Source organism: Borostomias antarcticus (genome assembly GCF_949987555.1).
Source record: "Borostomias antarcticus genome assembly, chromosome: 13".
Taxonomy (NCBI): domain Eukaryota; kingdom Metazoa; phylum Chordata; class Actinopteri; order Stomiiformes; family Stomiidae; genus Borostomias; species Borostomias antarcticus.
In genome coordinates, this window is record NC_140246.1 from 20,121,075 (window position 1) to 20,146,692 (window position 25,618).

At 44.6% G+C, this 25,618-nt stretch overlaps 1 protein-coding gene across 1 annotated transcript; it reads right to left on the minus strand.

Moving 5' to 3' along the window:
- Window positions 1–1,897: 1,897 nt before the first annotated feature.
- btg1 (B-cell translocation gene 1, anti-proliferative) lies at window positions 1,898–13,058 on the minus strand. Its single transcript, XM_084447910.1, has 2 exons — window positions 12,650–13,058; window positions 1,898–6,127 (listed from the first exon to the last, which is right to left on the minus strand). The coding sequence occupies exons 1-2, from the start codon at window positions 12,792–12,794 to the stop codon at window positions 5,721–5,723; spliced, it is 552 nt and encodes a 183-aa protein (XP_084304036.1). The 5' UTR covers window positions 12,795–13,058; the 3' UTR covers window positions 1,898–5,720.
- Between the last annotated feature and the right edge of the window lie 12,560 nt (window positions 13,059–25,618).

A 25,618-nucleotide genomic window follows, 5' to 3' on the forward strand; every position in this document is an offset into this window, starting at 1 on the left:
AGTGATGAGTGGTAGTGTTATTAAGTGATGAGTGGTAGTGTTATTAAGTGATGAGTGGTAGTGTTACCATATTAACTATTGGTCTATATAGTAGAGTTACTACTAGTCTATAGTACAGTATAAACTATTAGTCTATATAGTACAGTATTAACTGTTAATATAGTACAGCGTTAACTATTAGTCTATCTAGTACAGTATGAACTATTAGTCTATAAAGTACATTATTAACTATTAGTCCAGAAAATACAGAGTTAACATTAGTCTATGTAGTACAGTATCAACTATTAGTCTATATAGTACAGTATGAACTATTATGGTTCTATTATATTCTATATACTATTAGTGTGTGTCTTTCTGAGTCTATAGTACAGTATGAACTATTAATCTAGTAGAGTATGAACTATTAATCTATATAGTACAGTATGAACTATTAGTCTATATAGTACAGTACTAACTATTACTCTATAGTACAGTATGAACTATTTGTCTATATAGTAGATTATGAACTATTAGTTTATAGTACAGTATTAACTATTAGTTCATAGTACAGTATGAACTCTTAGTCTATAGTACAGTATTAACTATAAGTATATATAGTACAGTATGATCAACTAGTCTATATAGTACAATATAAGCTATTAGTCTATATAGTACAGTATTAACTATTAGTCCATATAGTACAGTATTAGCTATATGTCTATATAGTACAGTACAAACTATTAGTCTATAGTTCAATATCAACTATTAGTCTATAGTACAGTATGAATTATTAGTATATAGTACAGTATTAACTATTAGTCTATATAGTACAGTATCAACTCAACTATAAGTCTATATAGTACAGTACTATTAGTTCATAGTACAGTATCAACTATTAGTCTATATAGTACAATATGAACCAGTAGTCTATAGTACAGTATGAACTGTTAGTCTATAGTACAGTACAAACTATAAGTTCATAGTACAGTATCAACTATTAGTATATATAGTACAAGTACTCACTATAGTATATAGTACAGTATGAACTATTCGTCTATAATACAGTTAGTCTATAGTACAATATTAACTATTAGTCAATATACAATACAATATGAAGTACTAGTCTATATAGTACAATATAAGCTATTAGTCTATATAGTACAGTATTAGCTATTGGTCTACAGTATCAACTGTCTATAGTACAGTATCAACTATTAGTCTATATAGTACAGTATCAACTATTAGTCTATAGTACAGTATCAACTATTAGTCTATATAGTACAGTATCAACTATTAGTCTATAGTACAGTATTAGCTATTGGTCTATATAGTACAGTATCAACTGTCTATAGTACAGTATCAACTATTAGTCTATATATAACAGTATCAACTATTAGTCTATAGTACAGTATCAACTATTAGTCTATATATAACAGTATCAACTAATAGTCTACAGTATATAGTACAGTATGAACTATTGGCATATAGTACAGTATGGACTATTGGTCTGTATAGTACAGTATCAACTATTAGTCTATAGTATAAAGTACAGTATAAACTATTAGTCCATATAGTAGTAGTTCTATTATGGTAATCAAGTCATCCTCTCATGGACTGTGGTGTAGAATCTGAGATGAAAACATGGATCTGCCATGGGAACTGCCAGCTAGGTCTCATATAAAACACTTACAATCAGTCAATGTACTGATCCAGCCCGGGCAACACTGAGTCCAAGGCTGGGATGGTCTGGGCCTTGAGCGTGTATCTTTCTGATTTCTTATTGCCCAGTATGACTCCCATACTACTCCATTTTGGTCAGTCAACATGTGCTATAATGGAAATGTGTCGGCCATTTTAAGATGGTGTAGTAAGCTTGGCATTTCAGGGTGCTGCAAAGAACGAGTATGCTCACAGTGAGTACGTTGCCAAGATAGGAAATCTTTTATTACAGAGAAAAAAAAAACTTTTCTTCCAAAATATAGAAATCTGTACAACTTCCGCACAATCAATTTACATGAACTGTACAAATTTACAGCAGTTCATCACAACATACCCAAGGAAAAGAAAATGAACACGATAAAGATGTACTGACATGATATCACCAGATAGAGTAGACAGCTTTTCATCTTGGGTAAGCTCAGATTTTTTTCAGTTTTTTCATTTTGTAAGTAAATAAAAAAAACAAAGGATAAGTCTAAAGTACAGATCATGGAAACAGATTTTTTTTTTTTTACCAAAACAACTTTGGTCCTTTCCAACACTCCCATCACAAATGGCTTGACTTAGGAAAAGAGTTCTCGTGTTAAAAGATGAAAACAAAAGGAATACATCTAATACACCTCAAAATAGCAATTATTGGCACTTCCCATGTGTAATGTTATGCATGTAGTCTACCAGTTTGTTGTACAGTTACAATACATTCTACAATATGTCCAACACCCCAAATGTGAAAGTGGCAATAATTCAACTCATCGATGACAAGATTGACAACAACAACAACAAAAGAAAGACTATTCCCTTCCCGTTCCATGTCTTAACATGCACAACTTCTCCATAAGGGCTTTTTGTTGAAAGTCGAGGCCTGAGTTTGGCAATACATTCCAGAGGAGACTCCTCGTGTCTCAGAAAAACGTCACAACTTCAACTTCTCATATTTAGTGCATTTTATGTGCTATCTTTTTTTCCTTGTTTAACCTCCGACTATTCAAAACACTCCCGTTTTTGAAAGCTATGTGCGCATACGCTAAATGAATGCTTGTTTAGAGGTTGGGTTTTATTGTGGACTTCAAACCATCGGTGGAGATGAGTTGAGAAGGGGGTCAAAGGACCTCGGTTTGTCTCCATTGGTTTAAAAACATGGTCCGTTTCAGTTGTTTAAATCAACAGATGGGGTTTAGTGGGAAGTGAAACGATGACAGGACACAACCAGTGTAACCTTTAAAACACAGAATCCAAAAGTGTGACAAAAACTGTCCATGTTCAGAAATATAGACCAATCTCCTCACTGTGTCACTGAGCACATCAAAGCCATGAAGCGGAGCAGCATAACATTTTTCTTCTTAATGGTACTAACCCTGCGAACCAAACCCCTCCCCCCGACTCCTCCCCCAGTCCCCATCTGCTCTATGTGAAGTTACAAGCTTTTCACAGATTGCTGAAAAAGCACCGGCAGATGTAGGGGGACGGGGAAGTTGCAGTGCGTCAACAGCCACAGCTCCATTACCCATGATCCTCTGGGCTTAGGGGAGCTTAAATCACACATGCGGCTCTGGTAATGGCTGGTGGAGCCCACTCAGGACAGATGGAGTCTCAGTGGCTAAGGCCTCACAAACACCCACAGCCTGGACTGGCTGGCCTGTCTGCTAGCTATCTGGTCTGTCTATGTCCAACCAATCAGGAGTGAACTATAGAACACCTGACAGCACCTGTCCTATCGGACCCTTGTAAACTCATTCAGTCACCGATCTCCAATCTCAACTGCAGCTCGACCCATAGAAACATTTGAGAAGGGAAAACAGAAAACAGGCCAGTGTACCATCACTTCCTGAATCATGACCTCTGACCCCTGTTGTCTCATCTCTCATTGGCCCCCCTTAGTGCAAACGGAGCGCGCTCAGTGTGTGTGCTGGCTTTGTTCCCCACCGCCAAGGGAGGGTTGTGCGGGGAGGGGGGGGGTTGAGGTCAGGGGGGGGGTTCACTTGGGAGGGGGGGGGCGGAGGGATTGTAGCTGCCCTGGACAGAGTGTCCGGCCCTGGCCCCCCCCTCTCTCCCACACTAGCCCCCTCCTCCCCAGTTCTTCCTTACCCTCCTCCCTGGGGCGGGGAAGGATGATATGTGACACATTTGGCCTCCGTGCAACTACGGGGGGGGGGGGGGGGGTTCGTTGGGCGGGAGGCCTCAGCCGGGGGCCATATCTGACCCCAGACTCCCCAGCCTCCCTGGGGGTCCGGCAGCACCAGGCCTGGCTGACTCACATCTCCCTGGTTCTCAGATCTGGGGGGCAGATGGCTCATGGTTTTTGACATTGAGGTCTTAGGTTGGGCAATGCAGCTCCAATCCACTTTTAAAACAAAACGAGAAGGTTTGAAAAAATTACAAAATAAAAATAAAACCCTTTGTACTCTCCTAACTAGAGCAGACATGAAAGATGGCCGACAGAGATGAACAGAGACTCAACACTCAACACTTCCCTTTGGCACTCCCATAGCCCTGGCCCTGCCCAGGCTGGCTGTCAGCGCCCCCCGTCTGCGTGGGTCTGGGCAAGGGAAGCAGCTTAGCGCAGCATCCTGCTGGGGCTTCTGAGAACAGTACTAACGGATACGACGCGCCATCATCAAACCACTCCCACCAAGCAAGCACAACTGGTCTGACTGAAGTGCTTTCAAACAAAAATACAGTGTGAAATTGTTAAAAATCCAAGGGTTGTGCTCCCCTGTTTGGTAGACATGTTCTGATCTAATCCTGTACACACTTCAGAGAAGAGAGGGGAACTAACCTGCCGTGAAAGAGGACATTGGAGTGGATGGAATGCTGCCGTTTTCCTGGGAAGTACTCATCCCACACAATCTACATGTCAAAGTGCATTCAATGTCAGTTCAGACAGGGGCCACACAACCGTGGGAGGGGAGGCCCCTGACTCAGGTGAACCAGGAGCCCCCTACCTTTGCTACACTGTGTATTTTGGTGATGCAGGGTAAAAGGGGTTGGGGGGGGGGGGACTTGATTGTGAATTTAATTTCTACGACATTCATTAAGCGCAGAGGGTGGGGGAGGGGGCGGAGTAGCCCCTCCCCCCAGCCGTCCTCCTGGGAAAGCTACACATACACTTGGGGGGGCGGTGTGACACTGGTATCCATAGGCAACAGGTGTCAAAGACCGCTGGACTTCCATTCAGAGAGAGGGAGGGGCCCTGACGCTCAATGTTGATATGGGGTGGAGGGGGGCGGGCAGCCTGAGATTCAGACAGACGGCCTACAGCCAGCGTCCAGGTTGACAAACAAACACCCTGTGGTCCAAAAACAGGTTTTAAGTCAGGAAAGAGACTCTTGTTGGGTGTTCCCCTGGGACTGACAGGAACAGCTGTCTGAATCTCAGCTTCCTCCCTAGGCAGGAAACTGGACCCTCAAAGGTGTTTATGTCACTTTTTTTCTCAGAGGATAAGGATGAAACTCAACGGATAATTCCTGACGGCATATCCATGACACTTTTAGAGCCTTTTGGTGATGGTGGTATTGTTGGTGGTGAAACATGGTACCCATAGCAACCACGAGTAGGAAAGTGCAAAGTCAACGTTGATAGACCTCAGTGTTAAAAATAACAACAACAGCAACAACAACAACAAAAAAGCCCCTTCACCAATGGAGCCAATCACCAAGCTGAATTCACCCGCGAGTGGGCGGAGCCAGTGTCCGGAGGAAGGGGGGGTTGTTCCTGATTGGTTGGTTGGTTGATTTAGCTGCCCCAACAGTTCCGTTTCCACACAGCGTCTCTTGAAAAAGCAGAGCCTCCGGTAGATCCAGCAACTGAACAGACCGTGAGGGGGAGGAGAAACAAACAAAAAAATCAAACCTGCAGGGTTTCCATCACCTGGGCCGTACGACACATCCTTTGTTTTTTTTTTCCTTTCGTGTTTTTTTTCTTCTTTCGTTTTTCGTTTTATCTTTAAAAAGGCTCGCCTGGCCCCGACAACCGACCGACCGCCACGCCACCCTGAACCAGGCCTGGGAGAGGGGGCTAGCGGCCTAGCTGGACACAGTCATCATGCTGTAGGGTTTGGAGGGGCTGGAACGCCCCAATCTCAGCTCCTCCTTGCAGCTGATGTGACTGTCCATCATGGACCCCGAGACCCCCGACACGGCCGCCAAGGGGGCGGGGGCCCCGGACGGCGCTGGCCCGCCCGCCCCGCTGACCGGCTGGGACTCGTAGAGGACGCAGATGGAGCCGTCCTCCCCGATGCGGTAGGACACCTCGAAGGGGTCGACCCACAGCGTGAGCTCGCTGGGCAGCAGCAGGTACATCTGCTGGATGCTGAGGCCGATGCGCTGGCCCGCCTGGCCCACCAGAGGGTCCATCTTGTGGTTGATGCGGATGCAGCGGTAGCCGGAGCCCTTGCAGGGCCGGTCAGGGAACCAGTGGTGCTTGTATTGCTCTGTGAGGGGGTGGGGAGGGGGGGGGGAGAGAGAGAGAGAGAAAAGAAAGGGGGATATTTGGGTCAGCGATGGACACAAAACCGTTGATAAAGGCGAAGCCGTCGCACCAAGAATAGCGAATGCCGGGTTGTCCCTCTGTCCTGGCGTTGTTGACCTGCAGTTCTATATTGCTACCACAAGAGGCAGTGGTCCCAGAACATCAAAACAAAAGACTATGACACAATTGATTTTCAAGAGCTCCGGTGGCCTAGTGGTTAAGGCGCTTGTCTGCCATCTGCCATGCTGAATGTGTGAGTTCAAAACCCTCAAAACTTGTGTTGTGGACAGTTTTTCGTCACTGGATGTTTTAGAAGCTATGTAAAAATGTGGTTACCTGTTGGTTGTTTGTCAATTATTGAATTTATGTGCAGTAATTGAACATTGGAAATACTCCTGTTTTGAAATTATACCTACAATATGTGTCTCAGTAATTACCCATTATATATTGACCCTTTTACTGTTGGTAAACATTTAAGTGGCAACAAGAGAATGAACTAGGGATGCCACCAGGTCCATCAATCAAATGCATCGATTCTATTGTCCTGGTGGTGCTATGTCAGTTATTGAATTTATGTGGTAGAGCCACCGCCTATAAATAAATGAGCGTGGGTCATAAAGACTATGACACCATTGATTTTCAAGAGCTCAGGTGGCCTAGTGGTTAAAGGAGAATGTTCATTTTTGACAACCTGAACCTTATTTACAGCATATTATAAGACGTTTGACTCACCGAGATCACTTTGGTGTAATTCAGAGGCCTGTAGAAGAATTTAAAAATCCAGCGCAAGCCAAGTATATCCATGTAATGGCGGCGGACTGGGCACCGAGAATGCAGCTTCTAAAAAATCTATTTTCTGCCGCGAAACGGTTGTTTTCATCAATCTGTTTTTATGAATCGCTAGTTGTGCTTACATAGAGCGAGGGCTTGTTGTGGTTTTTACATGCCTCTGTAATATGATCTTTAGAACGTGTTTAGAAACGGAATAAAGCTTCCCCACTTGCTCCAGCACGCATGCGCACAGCGGGCAGACTGGCTATTCTCCGTTGAGCGTGGGTCATATTTGTTTATTATAGACCCTTTTACAGCCTTCATCAGCACAAGTATGCGCGCGCATTCTTGAAACAGTAGCAGGGGGGGACAGACGAATTCAGAGCGAGCCGTATTTTTGTGCAAAGACTAGTATTTTATATACCATCAAGATGTCTGGCTGTTGCTTCTACGGGTGCACAAATCGGCGCTCTAGTGGCAAACTTTATTCGTTTCAAGAGGAAACCGGCCTTTTCAGAACTGAAGTCGCCTGTGGCTACAAGCCATTAACTGGACTGAGGACATCATCAGAAATGCCCGCGTATGCGGTGCCCGTTTTATATCAGGTAGGTTATTTTGACTACCTGGTTTCACTGGGATGTCTGGTTGAAATGTAGAGTAATATCTGAAGTAAACAGTAACCCATAACCTGGCTGCACGCTAAGCTAAGTTCAGGAATTGAAGCCCAATGATAGATAGCTAATGTTAGCTAGTGCTAGCTAACACGCTAGCTAGTGTTAGCTAGCTAACTCAAGGCCCGGGGAGTCAGAGATGGCTAACGGCTAGCAAAACCTAATAAAATGGTGAGTCCTGCTTTGCAGCTTTATGCATTTCAGATTGATCATTTTGGCAATGTGTGTGAATTTGCTGCTATGTGAGAGATAAGGACCTGTTGTTGCATGTCATTGACAAAAGCTTCCCCTTATTATGGTGTCAGAACGATGGCTTATGAATGTGATGTTATACAGTAGCCCAGAGATGGTTAGCACTGACAGGGCTATTTTCAGTTTGATAAAAGGCGTTATGGAGTTTGAGCACGAGTTGTCGAACTCTTGTGATGGACTTCGTTGGAGGTGTGGAATTATAGTTGTTTACGTTTTGGTAGGAACAATTAAATTGTCCCAAGTGTTGCAAATTATTGGTACCCCTACAAGTGGTGATTGCTCCTATAAGCCAGGGTAAGCCTGGCTTACCCATACAAATCCAAATAAAACTTGATTTCTGCGCCTTCTTTCAGTGAAAGAAGGCACGAAAATCGACGTTCATCCTTTCACTCCGACCTTTACCCCTTGCCTTATAGATCAGATCCTGTCCCAACCCCAACCCATATTCTAACCCCAACCCACACAGGGGGCTGGAAGAAGGACACCAAAACCCACCCGCCGATCTCGACTGCACAAGAAGAGTAGTGGTGAGAGCATTGGACTCCCACCCATGAGACCGGGGTTCCCGGTGGGGATGACTTTATGTTATCATCAGTGTAACTGCTTTAGCCACTGACCGCTACCATTAATGTTATGGAAGCTCCTGCTAGTTGTTGTGAGCCCATGAGCTAACTGGCTATCCCGCTCTCATTGTGCTGGATTAGCTTTGGAAGCATTGGAACTGATGTGTCCAAGCGACAAGACCTATCTTAATTTATCAGACAATATTTCATTTCATTTCAATTCACAGCTATTTCAGTGGCATGACTAGCTTCCGGCCTACCAGTCCTGAACAGAAACAAGTCAGCCTCGCACCTAAGACAGGCTGGACCTGGCCTGGTTTATGAAGACTGATATTAGACTGGGTCAAGTTCAGCTGGGACAAACATCGTAAAAGTATTTGCCCACTAATCAGATTCAGTCAACACATCCTGTTTAACTCTGCATTTAAAAAAAGAAAGAAAAATAATTTAGTCCTGTCAAATCTGACGGAGTGCTCTGCTGGTGGGGCCAGAGTCCGGGTCATCGGGGGTGGGGGGGTCACTCAGTGTTTCATCATCAGCGATCAATATAGAGTTACCATGAGGAGCTGGTATGACCAAACATGGCCAGACAGAGGGGCCGGGGGTGACTACGGACATCGGGTTACGCCATAGGCTACTTACTGAACACTGTTAGTTTAAGAGTTAACAGCACTCTGATTAGGGCTAGGGTGCCTGTTTGCATGAGATAAAGTTGCATGTCTTTTGATAAATATCTTTAAAGACTGGAGTAAATGGGACAATACAAGATAATTGTGAATTAACTGATAAGTCATTTAGCCTAGTTATATAATCCTGCTTTGACTGCTTCGTCCAGGATTCAAGGTTGAAAGGCATTCATTGTTTGTTTTAATATACTGATAGATGAGAATACTGTATCAGTGATTTTGATAATATAGGCTATTATTAGTTCAGCTGTACCGTCTACATTGTTTAATATCTGTAACGTTAATTCCACCAGGATATATTACTGTTACAACATCCAAACTCTTCCAAGTTCACATTTAAACTAAAATCAACTACCAATAGTAATCATTTCCATTATAATCACCCTAACACTCTTCATATTTCTTATTACAATGTCTCTTCACACCACTCCAGTAAGAACAGCAGCACTACCACAGACCAGTATTTGCTGTCTGTCTGCTCAACAGACAGTAAACCACAACCAGACTTCGCTCTGGGCAGTAAAACCTCCCATAAGCATCTTGTTGTGGTTGTGATAAGCAGACGTGAGGAGCCTGTCTCTCTCTCCGCCCGGCCTACGTGACAGACGAGGGCAGAGACGTTGCGCAATCCCTCCCACCGGCCCGGGAGCCAGCATCACAAAGTCCTCCGCAGCGCCGCGCACAACAACACCGCCAAGAGGGTGAAGTCCTCGCCAGCCATCTGTGGCGCCCAGATCCACCTCTTAAAGGGAGAGTGTCCTATTTTGAGGGCTGAGGCCTAGTGATTTTTTGTGTTTGGTGATTCAGTGTAGTGTCATAGATATGGTATGTTTGCATGCTAGGTGGTAAATGTGTGTGGGGGGAAACGGGGTTATAGCGCCTGAAGCATTCATGATGGGGAGAGCGTCTGAAGGATTTCATCACTCTTTCCATGACTCATATGAGGCACAAAACTATGAACAAAAATCCACGACTATCAAACTATCATGGTATGTTAATAAAGTGGACAACTAAAACCACTATCCTCAACCCAGTTTACCAGAATCAGATGAAACTCAAGACAAAATGTAGGTCTTCTAATTTTTTTATTTAAGTGTAATATAGTCCAGTACTGTGTTGTATATCTGTGCCCAAAAAAACATTGCTAAAATCAAAACCTCTCCTCTCTCACAAGACCTTTAGAACGTCCATCTGTTCTGTTGAGTCCCCCAGCAGGTCTGTGGTTCTGAGGTTCCGCCCGGCTGAGGGAACAGAGACGCAGTAGCACTGCTGACTGAGCCAGGCCAGAGGCCCTCAGACCACCTGGACACTCCCAGTTAGATCTGACTGAACCAGGCCAGAGGCCCTCAGACCATCTGGACACTCCCAGTTAGATCTGACTGAACCAGGCCAGAGGCCCTCAGACCACCTGGACACTCCCAGTTAGATCTGACTGAACCAGGCCAGAGGCCCTCAGACCACCTGGACACTCCCAGTTAGATCTGACTGAGCCAGGCCAGAGGCCCTCAGACCACCTGGACACTCCCAGTTAGACAACACCCTTGTTCTCAGAGCTCCACCTGGCCACCACTGAGGAGGAGCCGGGGTGAGACCATCTCTCCGCCTCCAGTGACAAAGACACCCCTGACCCTGGAGCTGGGAGGAGGAGGGCAGGAGGAGCAGGGACTATTCTGAAAACCATATAGTTTTAGTTTTTAAGGGAGATTCTAGGAGAATAAAATGAAGGTTGGTCTAAAATGGACAAAAGATGAAAAGCTTTTACAATGAAAATTGATAAATAAAACCCAAAAGGTTCAGACTGGCCAGTTGCACGTCATCTGTGTGGTGGGAGGTGGGTTTAGTCCAAACCTCAGCTGTGTCTGTGTGGGGGGAGCTGTGAGGGTTTAGTCCAAACCTCAGCTGTGTGTCTGTGTGGGGGGAGGTGTGAGGGTTTAGTCCAAACCTCAGCTGTGTCTGTGTGGGGGGAGCTGTGAGGGTTTAGTCTGAACCTCAGCTGAGGTCTGAGAAGCACTAGAGCTCAACACGCTCTGCCAGCCGTTATGTTCTATCGTGGTTTCAACCTGGACATTTACAGCTGTCCTTTTCTATTCCCTCAACACACACACAAGCTTCCTTTACAAAGACACGGATATGATAATGATGTTCAGATGGACAACAGTGATGGCTGGTCTGATGGTAGACCCCCCCCCCACACACACACACACAGTGTTGTATTTGTACATCAGGGGGAGGGCGCTGAGGGGGTCCATGTCACAAAGCTCTTCCACAACTTGTTCTGTTTAGGGCTGTCCTAAACTCCTCCCCCGACGATACCCGCCCCCAGCACGACCATTTTAATTCAAGGCTGCCTCCAATCTGGGCTGTTTACAAACACGGAGCTGGCTAACAGCTAGACAACCCTTCTTTCTGACAATGAGGACAGAGGCAAACATATAAACACCATTATGTGGCCTATTGCTTAATTTGGCCATAACAATGTGAGATGAAACAGGTTGATCTGAAAGGTAAAAATGTTGTTGAAACGGGAGATGGAAGGGTTAGGGTTCCTGCGCGTTCTCGTCTGTATTAAGTGTGAATGTTTGAGCCTAGAAAACACTTTTATGTAACATAGGCCTACTTAAAGAAAACTAGGTCATCTGGCTTTTTAGGTGCTTAGCGGGACTCTTGATGGCAGTTACAAGCCAGCCCTGAAAATCTCTTCAAAAACAGGAAATTACAACAATAGCTTGAATGTATGTCAGGGTAGGCTATTCATCATGTATAAATGCACAGCTGCAGGCGATTAACGGACAATAGCTCCAATGAAAAAGGATCTGAAAATGCGCCATACGAATTTCGAAATATTAGGCTAATACCGGACTACAATATGATTATAATGTCTAAAATATGTTTTTCGGTTGCATCTAAATGCGTCTACCGTAGTTTATACCCTGTCGCCAATGTGTTGTTTATCAGATTGGGTCTCGCTCAGAGCAGCTATGGTAATAACGCATGTATAACAAAGACAATTGTCCAGCCCTGCAGTTGGGCTTTTAGAGAAAGATAAGCCTACGTTGCAAAATCAAATCAGTCGAGCCTTCTGTTTTTCTCAGTGCATTACGTAATTGTAGCCTACTTCAATTCGCTGGGGATGATCATTCTTTATGGTGAGGGCGTATAGACCAAATGGTTCCATCGAAAAGCGCACTTCCTTGTTTGAACAAATAAAGCCATCCGTAGGCTACTGCTCGTTATTACAGCGTTATCACTATTCAACGAATCAACATATTATAGGCCATTACACGGGCATTTTAAATATTTTGCCATGTCGAAAAAGGTTGTTGATCGCTGTAAATCTATTTTTATCCCTTTTCCGTGCGCAATTGGTCGTGCGCCTTCGTGCACTGGTGTTACTTTGGGAACAAAGCCCCTGGTCGAAATGCTGTAGACTAGTTAAGAGATTCAAAACACCAAACCCATTTTAGCAACAAGTATGCTATAATGTTCAGTTTTCACCGAAAACAAAAGAGATTGATAGAGATGGACAGATTAAAGATCTTACCGGACAGAATATCCTGTAAGCTTTGGCTGAATGTTTGGAGCTGCCTGTCGTTTACGTGTCCCTTTATCCGCAGGAATCTGGAGAGAAAGCCGACGGCAGCGCTGATCTCTGGCGTCATGGTTCCCCGAGCACAAAGGGTATGCATTGAGAAGGCAACAGCGACGACGACCCGTTCGCTTTTTCTATGTATGTTTCTGAAAACTCGCCTCTCTGTCCCCGTCTGGGTAATGGTTCTTGTTTTTCACGTGTTTTAGTTCTCTAGCGCCTATGCTTGGCATTTATTTGTCGAGGTAGGGCAGTTCTACGGAGTACGTGTGCCAGAGACGGTAACAGTGCAGTGACGCGTGTTGTTGGTAAATAAAGGCTCTCTTGTTGCCACTTCACGGGACCCTCCCGGCCGGGACGCTTTCCTCCCAGAGTGAGCGTCTATGGGGAGGGAGGGCTTTATATATCGCCCCCGCCGCGTCACGCGCAGCGCCAGCAACAAAGGCTCTCCAATCCCGTCCGCGCGCCAGCCTCGCGAGCCCATAGGAGGAGTGACCGCCTGCGTCACCGCACTGAAAATAAACACACCACGTGAGAGCGAGACACACAAGCAGGAAATTAACCCCCTCGCGCTGCTGCGCACCATGAAAACAAGCCCTCATCTCCCGTCAGGCGCTCTCCACAACCAGCAGACAATGGCTGCTAAGGATGCCTGTTCCCATGGATACTCTGCGTAATTACGCAATACATATAGCCTGCCATCACAGGGATAAAGGTGTCCTATAATATAGCTGCTGCTTAGGTCACTGCTATAGATCCATACAATAGCCAGTCTGATTACTATGGGTAATCATATGTCTAATTGCTTAAGCACCTTGAGATTTGTCCTGCATTTTAAAGTGTGCTATATAAATAAATAAATAAAATGGTTTTATATAATCCGGCCCTTATTTCCATAAACAAATAGGCCTTAGTTAAATGTAAAATAAAAAAATATACAAACATAGTGTATCATCAATTCCCCTTTTCTGCTTGTTGGAAACCTCATAGGGTTTCACTGGCTTTCTTTTGAAGCGGTTAGCAAACTTTCCAACTGGTGTAGCCTAGCCTACTCAGTGATGTGTTGTTTTCACCATGCAGAAATAAGGGAACTGACGAGGCGTTGCGTTTGTGTGGGTCGTTTTCAAATGTACGTAAGTCAGTAAGTAAATAAGTAAGTAAGCAACTAAGTAAAACTTACCCTTCATACAAGAAATGCAGCTCAAAGTGGTTTACAAAAGGGACATTATATGCACAGAATGCTTCACATGAGAATAGAAATTAAATAAGATGGAAGATAAACTGTGTCTACGCTGTGTAGCCTGCTGTATCTAGACAAATTTTACTTGAACAACATTCAGGTTTTGATGTAGGCCTAGTTGGCCATCAGGTCTGTTTGTTGTTCTATGCATTTATCAATGTAAAGGTAGGCTGAAGAATGTCATTACTGTTGTCTTGGGAAGTCATTCATTTTGATAGAATAAATGAAATTATATATAAACACGACTTACTAAATTTCCTGTAGCAATACCATTGATTTAAGAAGGAGAAATCATTCACTGTAATGTCCAAACTTTAAGAGACATGTCTGGGAAATGTTAATTTAAACAACGTTTATCCTCATTCACCAGACAAGGCAGTCCCCCTAAGATGCAGAAGCCATTCTTCTCTTACAGGATGTGTTTGCAACAACTGTTAGCTTGTCATGTATTCATAAAAAACCCCAATACACCAATATTACAGTATGTATTGCATGTTTCACATAGCTTAATATCTCCAAAAAATTAATGGCTTAAGCACAATATGACAGTGTCTGTTTACTGAGTTATAACAAGCTGTTGGAGATTGCTGTCACCCATACAGTCTTTCATTAAGTGGAAGTCAACACCATCACGTTTACTGTAGTTCCATGTTTCTAAGCTATTGGTTCCCCAGCTCCATCTCGACCCTCTGGCGTTGTTAAGGTCCGGTTCTGAGTGTGCTGGTTGGTTGGTTGCTTATGAGGGGGAGGTGTGTGTGTGTGTGTGTGTGTGTGTGTGTGTGTGTGTGTGTGTGTGTGTGTGTGTGTGTGTGTGTGTGCGTGCGTGTTTGTGTGTGTGCGTGCGTGCGTGTTTGTGTGTGTGTGTGTTTGTGTGTGTAGGAGCGTTTACCATCCTCAGAGCCCCACCGCCTCTCAACACTGCTGGATGACAATATGCACGCTACCTAGACATATACAAACCTGCACATAGACAGGTACGCACACACTCACACACACAAATTCACACATGCAGGAGCATGTGACGACGTCGAGGAAGATGCCTGCTTGAACTCGTGGCTCCTACGCCATCACCATTTATTTTGCTTTAATATCTTCCTATCAGTGATACTTTTATCTCATTCACGTGTTATCAGTCCCAATATTCATATTTTCTACTAACAAAATGCAGAATCTGCTAAAAACCGAAGTTGGTGCAACCCCACAACAACAGGATTAACAACAAGGCTAGTGCTAGCTTGAAGGCCGGAAACGTTTCGCCGACCATTTCGGTGTTGGACGGCTGCAACTGAGCCTCCATCTAACGCCGCGATTCTCGAGCTTCTCCGAAAATGATCTGAAGACCAAACAAAGCACTTCACTGATCTTCGGAGAGAACTGTCGGAAACGCGGAGAGCCGTCGTTGCTGTTGAGGAGAAGCTGGCTGGCGTGCTTGCCCGAATGACCAGTGCTGAGGTCCGGCTGGATATGTTGGAGGACGCGGAGAGTCAGCGCCGCAATTCCCCGCTAGCCCCGGCCTCAGAGGCCTGAATGATAAGCTGGTGGAATACGAGTATAGGGATAGACGAGTGAATCTACGCATTTGTCTACGCATCTACGTAAAATGTTTAATTAAAAATTGTGACTATCACTCAACGTGGTAAATACACATTAAAAACTCTAAACAGAATCATTTTTGAGTTGTATTGGGGGGTTATTTCGTGACATTTGGAAAGTAGGCTAATCGGCCTAACCTGGTACCAGTGAATGCCGCTAAGCTAGGCTAATCGGTCCAGGTCTCGCCACTCAATATTGCATGCATAGAGTTGAAAATGCTTCATACTGCTTGTCTAACCCCAGGGAAGATGGAAAACAAGCGTATTACCCGAAATCTTGGCCATGTCCTTTAAGGAGGGTTCATTTTTGAGAGACGTCAACACTGCCTTGATATCCTTGCTTCTTAAAAAAGGCAAGGATCTGACAGTGTGCTAGTTAGGCCCCTCTCACTCCTAAACACTGACTTAAAGATTTATGCCAAAGTGTTGGCTAGGCGCCTTCAAGTTATTAGTTGTTAGTTAAGTTATATGCTGATGATGTGCTATTGTACAGGTATGTGAATAATGCCATACAGTGTATCCCACAAATACTGTCTATTTTTGATCGATATGGTCAGCTTTCTGGGAATAAGATAAATTGGCAGAAATCTGCTTTGTTGCCTCTGAACCAAGCGATGATCGATGCACCTGTCCCTCCATCTATTCCAGTTGTTAAAACTTTTACATACCTGGGGATAGATGTTTTGCCTTCGATTCAGACGATGGTTAAACATAATTATGTTAATACGCTTCATCAAATAATTTCTGATTTAGATAGATGGTTTTCATTACCTAAGTCACTTTGTAGCCGTGTATCAATAATCAAAATGAACATTCTATCCAGAGTTCATTTTTTTAGTTCTATGCTACCTCTTCCCCCACCAAATCAGTATTGGAGGAAGCTACAAACAGCTGTGACTACATTTTTGTGGCGGGGCAAACGGCCGTGCATTAAGCTGTCTACAATGCAGCGTGAGAGACGGGCCTGGGGTCTGTCTCTCCCAAATTTTAAACATTATTATTGGGCCCTCATGCTTAGACCCTTACTAACCTGGCTCCAGCATGCTTAGACCCTTACTAACCTGGCTCCAGCATGCTTAGACCCTTGTTCAGGAATTTACATCCAAACACCTTAAACCTTTGTCCTCTCACTTCTCTTGTAATTCATCACCTCCCCCAAATATTCACATAGCTGTGCTAACATACAAAATGGCTTCCAGAGAGGCCATCTGTCTACAACAGAATAACCATCCTTTGTCCCCAATTGCCGCCCTTTTTCTCATGTCACATGTCTGTACTCTTGGCCACGCCTGCCATTTCATATGATGTACAATGCAGTAGCCAATCACATCCTGGAAGGACCTTACCTGTGGTTTGACTGCATATAAGGCAGAGCAGAAGACCAAACGGGCACTTCGCTGACTAAACCACCCTTGTTGCGTTTTCAGGAAGTCCTTGCGCTCGTATGCTTTTCACAATAAACCAGACTTAACCTTTTGAACGAATCTTGGTAAATCCTTTTGACTAGATCAGTTATTTTACTATCACAGTTGGCGACGCGGATGAAAATGGGAGGACTGCCTGCGTGTTGCTTCGGGATTCCAATGGATGAACTGGTATAGACAGACGTGTCGGTCCATTATAGTGGGCGTTGGAAAGTCAATCTTCTCTCTTGCGCCAGAGCGCACGCCGAGATTATTTCCTCAGTTCTTCCACTGGATTCTTGAAGCTCACAGGTACGTTTAAACGAACCCTCTTATGGTTCTGAGTTGTATTTGCCTTGTTTTAGTTTCGGATTGTGTTGGTCTGGCGTGTTCTGAAAACAAAAGCCCCGCGGGGGGGGGGGAAGTTGGGTGTTTCCTACCGAGGGTAGGGCGCTCGTTGTTGTTGATGTTCGTTTCAGAACGATTACCAACTAGCTTAAGCCTCATTGTTGATGTTTCGTTTCAGAACGATTACCAACTAGCTTAAGCCCCGTTGTTGATGTTCGTGTTAGCACGATTGCCAACTAGCTTCGAAGTGATTGTTGATGTTTCGTTTTAGAACGATTACCAACAGATGTAGCTACGGGAGTGATTGGTGTTTCCAATCCGCGTTTCTTGGAGAAACGTTTTCCCCTTTGATCCCGGGTGGTTTGGTAAACCTAAACGAGGTTTAGCTTTGACCAGGTGGCTGGTGCAGCGGTTTGGTAAACCTAAACGAGGTTTAGCTTTGACCAAGTGGCTGGTGCAGCCGGGCATGCTTGTAAACGTGGGCCTGTGTGTTCGTCGTCTGTTCGTCGTGTGTTTGTCTTGTTTGGTCGTTCTTTGTTCTGTGTCCCTGTAATGGGGTTGTTCGTTTTGTTAGTCTGCTGTTTACTGTTTGAGCCTCGGCTCTTGCCTTGTATTGTTTGTTAAGCGCGCCATTGATCCAGGTAAAGTATTGTAAGTATTTTGTACACTCTTTAGACTGTTAAATTCGTAACTGCTAGATTTCCAGTAGGCTAGCTGGTTGTCTGGGAGACGCAGGAAAACAACTACTACTCCGCTCTCCCGGTGATCCGCCATTGAGCCAGAGAACAAAGGACCAGTTGACTGGGTGAGTTACTTAGCGGTTTAATGTGTCTCTGTTTCTTTCGAAATTGTATTCTTTCCCGCCGTGAGTTAACTATAAGGTTTCCTTTCATTGCTGTTTTGGGGTTTTAGGCTGCGTCGTGTTTATTAGGGATTTGTTTCAGTATAGCTTTTATTAAACTGAATTCCCTTCGCACGCCCACATACAACATCCGGGTCTTACATGCAACATTTTGGGAGCACCACTAGGTGTCCCTGTAACACCGGCTACTAACATATGCCTATATGTAACAGGATTCTACTGCTAGCTTGCAATTTGTCTAGGCCTGAGATTTCGTTATGCGCTAAAGCATTTTTGATTTCTTACATCCCCATCTGAGACTTAGTGTTAAATTTTTAGCTAAGATTCGGGCTCAGCTAGAGGTGGTTGAGATGTCTAGGTTAAGGGAAAAGCCTGTTAATTCTATAGACTGGTCTGCTTTTAAGATTTGGGAGAGAGTAGCACGAGAGAGGTTTTTTAGGTCAGGAAGGAAAGATAAGGAGGTTCAGTAGACGGTCTCTCCGCCATTTCCCCAGCAGAATAACTCTGATTTAAAATTAGATTTTTCCCCCTCTCGTTGCTCCGTGCTCACACCCAACCAGGCTGTTCTTTCCCCTTTTCATGCTCCCGCCATTAGCCACGCCCCTTCTCTCTCCCCTCTACAATACGAGTTAAGCGCGCCCCTTTCTACGAGGTATTCGTCCGAACAAGAACAGGTCAGGAAGGAAGAATTGGCTAGAGCTATATCTGAGGCTAAGTTTAATTTGGAACAACTGCAAATGGCTAGAGATAGTCTGGAGGGACCGCAAATACAAGCGCCTCTGATACGCTGCCCAAACCCTGTTCCTCGCCCTTCACAAATAAATGATGCAGCTGGTTATGCGGCCTGGACTCCAGATATTAGGGTCTTTAGACCGTGGCGCTCTGATGAACTGCGTAATGTAGCTAAAACCTTGCCCGATCCAACCAAAGACATGAACGAGTTCGATAATCTTTTTAACAGTTTAGTTCGAATGTATGAGCCTCACGCCGAGGAAATCGCCATGATCATGCGACAAGTACTTGGGTTAAAATGGATCGAAGTAAAAGAACCGTTTGATATTATGTTGCCTTTTTCTCATGTCGATTTTACTGGCCAAAACGCTGCGCTGTTGAACAGAATCAAAACTCTATTCCCTAAAAAGATGGATTGGGACCGTATCACATATTGTAAACAAAATTCCGATGAACAGTTCGAAAAATTTTGGGAACGGCTAGAATCAGTTTTCGCCGCACACAGTGGCATGGACAAAGCGAACGCCGATTATAAAAAGATTTTGAAACAACAGTTAATGAATAACTCTCTCTCCTCTTTGTCTGACCGAGTGAGGATGATATGCCACACCTGGGAATCAACTTCTCTCGGGGAAGTTGTTGATCATTTCCGGTATTCCGAACGCCTCCGACATTACATTGAACAACGGAATTTGAAAAAAGTCAAGGATGGTGCCGCTAGACTTCAGGCTGCTCAATTGAGACAATTAGACATTCAAAATAAAGGTGCAGGTCTGAAACAAAAACGGGGACGACGACAAAGGGAGAATAGGCAACGTAGCAGTAGGTCTAAGCATGTTCACAGGTACAGACAGAGTGGGAAAGATGAGGCATGTTTTCATTGTGGTCAATATGGTCACTGGATTGAACAGTGTCACAGTTACCGCAAGCTGAATGAAAGGGAAGAGCCTCAGATTTGGGGTCGAGCGCCACCTGCTGGAGTTCCCTTGAACAACCCATAAGGGAGATTTTAACTAGCCAAGATAGAGCCATTTTTTAAGGTAAATAAACAGGAGAAGACAGATGTAGCTGAGAACATAAGGTTTGTGCATGATGGTGGGAGGCGAAGTAATGTTTGTCAGTGTCTTAATCTGCATGCAGCATCTCCTAACCCAATTATATATATTTTTAAATGGTTATGTTAAATATCTCATGTTTATAGTTTGAGGCACATTCATCGGGCCTGAGTGTTTTTTCTGAGTGTTTTTACAGACAACTGTCGTTCCGGGAGTGATGGGTGAATGCCGAACCAGGAGGCGGGCACAGGACCGGAGGTGGAGATGGAGGTTACCGGCCTGTTTCCCTACAGATGGGCGATCTGTGGTTCGTGGGATGCAGGGCCAACGCCATGTCACCGACTCACTGTGAGCGACGGATAAGTATGACATAGGGAAGAGACCATTTTTGTCCGAAGCGGGCCCAATACTCTGTCCTCAAATGCAGAAGAGGGAAGTTTTAGATATACAATTTTAGCTATACAAATGAAGCTTTGATGGATTTTTTGATTAATTGATAATTGATGTTTTCTTAATTGTAAATGAAGCCAGTTCATTTTAGTGTCATTTTATTTCAGTGATGCATTTTTTTTTTCCCCATCTCTGTTTTATCCTGACTTCAGGACATTTGTTTCTACCCTTAGGGGGAGTTATTTTGTTGAGACGGGAATGTGTTTATTTTATTTTATTTCATAAAATCGCGAGAGAAATTCTAGAGCCAAATCCAATTGCCTTGATCATAACTGGGGACTGGGCGTGTTAAAGTCATTCTAACACTGCCCCTGATGTCACTGGAGGCTACTGCAGACTGGCTCTAATGACACTTGAACAGACACCCTGTTTAAGTTTTCCTGACTGAATAACAAAATTTTTCCCCAAAGCAGGAGCTGGCACTTAACCATGTTTCTGAGTATCTCCAACAGACTGCTGATAACCGTTCCTGACCAAAGAGGGGAACAGGGAGACCAGACCAGAGGACTCAAAGAGGGAAACAGGGAAACCAGACCAGAGGACTCTCCTTTTGCTCTTCTGTTTTGTCTCTGTTGTCTCTCTCATCTGTGGATCCACAGATGGAGCACTTCATCAGCCTGTACTGGGGGAGCGGGAGCGCCGAGGTGGCCCTCCAGCAGCACGACCCGGGCCAACCCTACGTGGAGCAGTACCGTGTGGACCGGGCTCAGTTCAAGAACCTGTACGTGCTGCTGGCGCCCTGGCTGTGTGGGGTCCACACGGACACCGTGTCCCACCGCACCTTCACCCTGCTGAACCAGGACAGGGACTCCCTCCTCACCTTCCGAGAGCTCGCTGGCTGACCGCTCTATGTAGACCTGCCCAATGGGGAGACAAGAGACTACCAGGAGCAGATGAGCAGCCTGAGAACAGGCCAGAAAACATGGAAGAGAAGTAGATGTTGCGGGGTGAACCTACCCGTCAAAGATGGAACAATCAGCACCAGGACATTCTGGCCTGTGTGGAATAGCTGTCAAAAGTAGCTGAGAGGACGGTCCATGCAGCCGAACCAGAGATCTCAAGAGCAATCGGAGAGTGACCTTGACAGTCACCGCCACACTGTCCTCTCCTCTGATGAGCAATCGGAGAGTGACCTTGACGGTCACCGCCACACTCTCCTCTCCTCTGATGAACAATCGGAGACTGACCTTGCCGGTCACCTCCTTCTCGTGGTTGTGGTATGACAACATGGACAATCTCAACAGCAATGACTGCACCTCTAACCGCACACTGGAACCTACATTAAACATTCAGAGACGCAAACATGGAAGCTATGATCCAGAGGAAATTACATGCGATTATTCACAACAAGAGTGAATGAACTTTGAAATTATCTTGAAAAAATTTGTTTACAAGAGTTACAATGGTTGAAACATGAGTTGATAAATAAGTTTGGGTTTTTCCTCTAAATTGACCAAGAGGTTTTTTGCCCTTCTTACACTGGTAACCATTTCATCTTTTTGCCTTGTTCAAACTTTAAAATCAAGGTTTTTTTGGTGAATGGTTGTCCACTTTTAGACTATAAATAGTATATAATCATGTCATCTTTTTTACCTTGTTTCCTGTCATATTTCTGAAACAAGGGGTTTTGGTGCGTGATTTTGCACGTGGAAAGAAAATAATCTATTTTTTTTGTTAAATATTTCACAATAAAATTAAAAAAAAATTAAAAAAAAAAAATTGCTCCACCTAGTGGAGAGATTATTTCCTTTCCACATGTATAGCATAGCTGAATGTTTAAACTTTGTGTTTGGATTTTATATTTTATTTTTGTGTACCTGTTCAGGCACAAATGGGGGATTGTTCAGGAATTTACATCCAAACACCTTAAACCTTTGTCCTCTCACTTCTCTTGTAATTCATCACCTCCCCCAAATATTCACATAGCTGTGCTAACATACAAAATGGCTTCCAGAGAGGCCATCTGTCTACAACAGAATAACCATCCTTTGTCCCCAATTGCCGCCCTTTTTCTCATGTCACATGTCTGTACTCTTGGCCACGCCTGCCATTTCATATGATGTACAATGCAGTAGCCAATCACATCCTGGAAGGACCTTACCTGTGGTTTGACTGCATATAAGGCAGAGCAGAAGACCAAACGGGCACTTCGCTGACTAAACCACCCTTGTTGCGTTTTCAGGAAGTCCTTGCGCTCGTATGCTTTTCACAATAAACCAGACTTAACCTTTTGAACGAATCTTGGTAAATCCTTTTGACTAGATCAGTTATTTTACTATCACACCCTTACTAACCTGGCTCCAGCATGCTTAGACCCTTACTAACCTGGCTCCAGCATGCTTAGACCCTTACTAACCTGGCTCCAGCATGCTTACACCCTTACTAACCTGGCTCCAGCATGCTTAGACCCTTACTAACCTGGCTCCAGCATGCTTACACCCTTACTAACCTGGCTCCAGCATGCTTAGACCCTTACTAACCTGGCTCCAGCATGCTTAGACCCTTACTAACCTGGCTCCAGCATGCTTAGACCCTTACTAACCTGGCTCCAGCATGCTTAGACCCTTACTAACCTGGCTCCAGCATGCTTAGACCCTTACTAACCTGGCTCCAGCATGCTTAGACCCTTACTAACCTGGCTCCAGCTGGAGTCATCAGTGTGGTGGCAGGCCCAGGAAGAGAGTCTAGTGCATCCTTACTCCCTCCAAGATCTTCTGTATTCCAACATTCTTTTCACTCAATGTCGTCGCAGGTTCGGCCCAATTGTATCACAATTGCTGTCTGTATGGAGGGCGGCAGAGAAACCGTGTGGATGCCCCTATGCATGGAACCCATGTTCCCCATTATTTAATAATGCCAGATTGTTGGGATGAAGTTTGGTCCAGCATACTAATGGCTTCTAGGAATCCTGACCACCAGCACATACATTATAATTTCATACATAGAGTTTACCTCACATCCAGGAAGCTCTGTTTAATAAAAATAATTGCTGATCCGAGCTGCACTCTATGTGATCTGAAGACTGATGGTACTTATTACATATGTTCTGGGAATGTCCACCAGTGGCCAGATTCTGGGAGATTGTTGCCTCCAACCTTTCAGAGATGTTTGACACTATCGTGTCTCATTCACCTGTCACACTCATTCTGAACGACCTGTCTAACCTGGGCTTAACCCTGATCAAAAGGCGAGCACTATTAGCCCGGGCTGACAGCAGCAAAAAATATTGGTTGCAATTTTGGGGCCTATACTTTAATAATAATATATGAATTAGTTCCTGCGCACACAAATGCTCTTTGTTTGATGGCCATGGGAGAGGAGCTAGAGCATTGGTAGGCCTATGTTCCTGACTGAGGATTGCCGTATTGCCTGTTGTTATAGTATAATACCAACTGCATATTATATTGTACGTTAAATTATAGTGGCCCACCCTGATTTCCAGAAGTCCACCCGTTGAAAAATGTCTGGCCTCGCGGCTGCCAGATGCATGCGGCCAAGGAGTCAACGATAGAGGTGTGGATTTTGCTCTCTGAGAACCTCAAAAGCTTTTTAGGATAACTGTCTAGAGGGGGGGGTGGTCTGGAGTGGGAGGGGTGGGGAGCGTCACTGGGTTTTTGTTTGTTTGTTTTTTTGGGGGGGAGGGGGCTCTTGTGTTGTTTTTGTACTGTAATACATGCTCTTATTGAGTGTACCATTTGTTTAATTAAAAAAATGTGATCACAAAAAACAAACAAATTACACACGTGTGCACACTCAATGAACAAGGAACACTGCAACATTTGAAAGGTGTAAGCTGCATGTAACAGAATAAGAGTGTGTGTGTGTGTGTGTGTGTGTGTGTATAGGTGCGTATGTGTATAGGTGCGTGTGTGTATATGTGTGTGGGTGTGTTTGTCCGTGTGTGTGTGTGTGTGTGTGTGTGTGTGTATAGGTGCGTGTGTGTATATGTGTGTGGGTGTGTTTGTCCGTGTGTGTGTGTGTTTGCCCATGTGTGTGTGTGTGTGTGTCTGTGTGTGTTTGTCCGTGTGTGTGTGTGTGTGTGTGTGTACCTGTGTCTGGTCACCTTGTGTCAGGTTTACTTGTGAGGAGCTGAGATAGAATCTGAATACAATGTGTCCTCTTCCCTGTCAAGCCTGTCCAATCACGTCTGGACAGCAAGGACACACAGCTACACCAACATTGACCAAAACTAACACGCACACATATACACACACACACATATACACACACACACATACCAGCACTTCCAAAACAAACACTCATCGCAATCAGTGGAAAAGTGCGGTTTGTGTCTGTCACTGTGACCCAAAAGCTCTAATCATGGACCAATCAAACATAATGACCAGTTGTACACACCACACACACACATACATACACACGCACACAAACACACACACACATACAAACGCACACACACACACACACACACACACACACACACACATACAGTACATATCACATATGCATACACACATGCACAAACACACATACTTCTCTCTCTCTCTCTCTCTCTCTCTCTCTCTCTCTCTCTCTCTCTCTCTCTCTCTCACATACACACACACACTCCCTAGTCTGTAGTCATGGTAACTCCTGCTGTTCCCCATCTCAGACCACTATGGTTGATGTTGGGTTGATGTTAGGGTCAGGTTTAGGGTTCAGTCCCTGGAGTGAAGTATGGGTTAAGGTTAGGGTTAGGTGGTTGATGTTGGGTTGATGTTAGGGTCAGGTTTAGGGTTCAGTCCCTGGAGTGCAGTATGGGTTAAGGTTAGGGTTCAGACTAGAGGTCTTCACGGGTCGGGTAAATCCGAGAGGACCCGAACCGGACCTGAGACCCGTACGGGTCCGGGTCCACATTTCCACGCTTTTATTATGGTCAATTGGGTTCGGGCGAATCCGATTCTATTACGGGTCTGTTTATCATCATGCGTAATAACCGAGAGAAACACATGACGCGAATTCATTGAGACACGGCAGCCACCACCAGTATCCTACCTTGTGAAAAATAAGCTTAAAGAAAATGAATATAAAGAGGTCAAACCAGCTTTGTGTAGCCTTATTTATTTACGGCAGCTTCATTTCCATGCTGCCACATCACAGCCTGACAAAACAGCGATTGATCCTGTCGAGATTGAGAGGATAAATCGCAATTCCATCAAACTGTGATGCAACAGCATGCAAGCCAACAGCCGTGACAGCCTAAGCGATTAATGCTACTGCTACTTGCTACTACTACCTGTCGGAT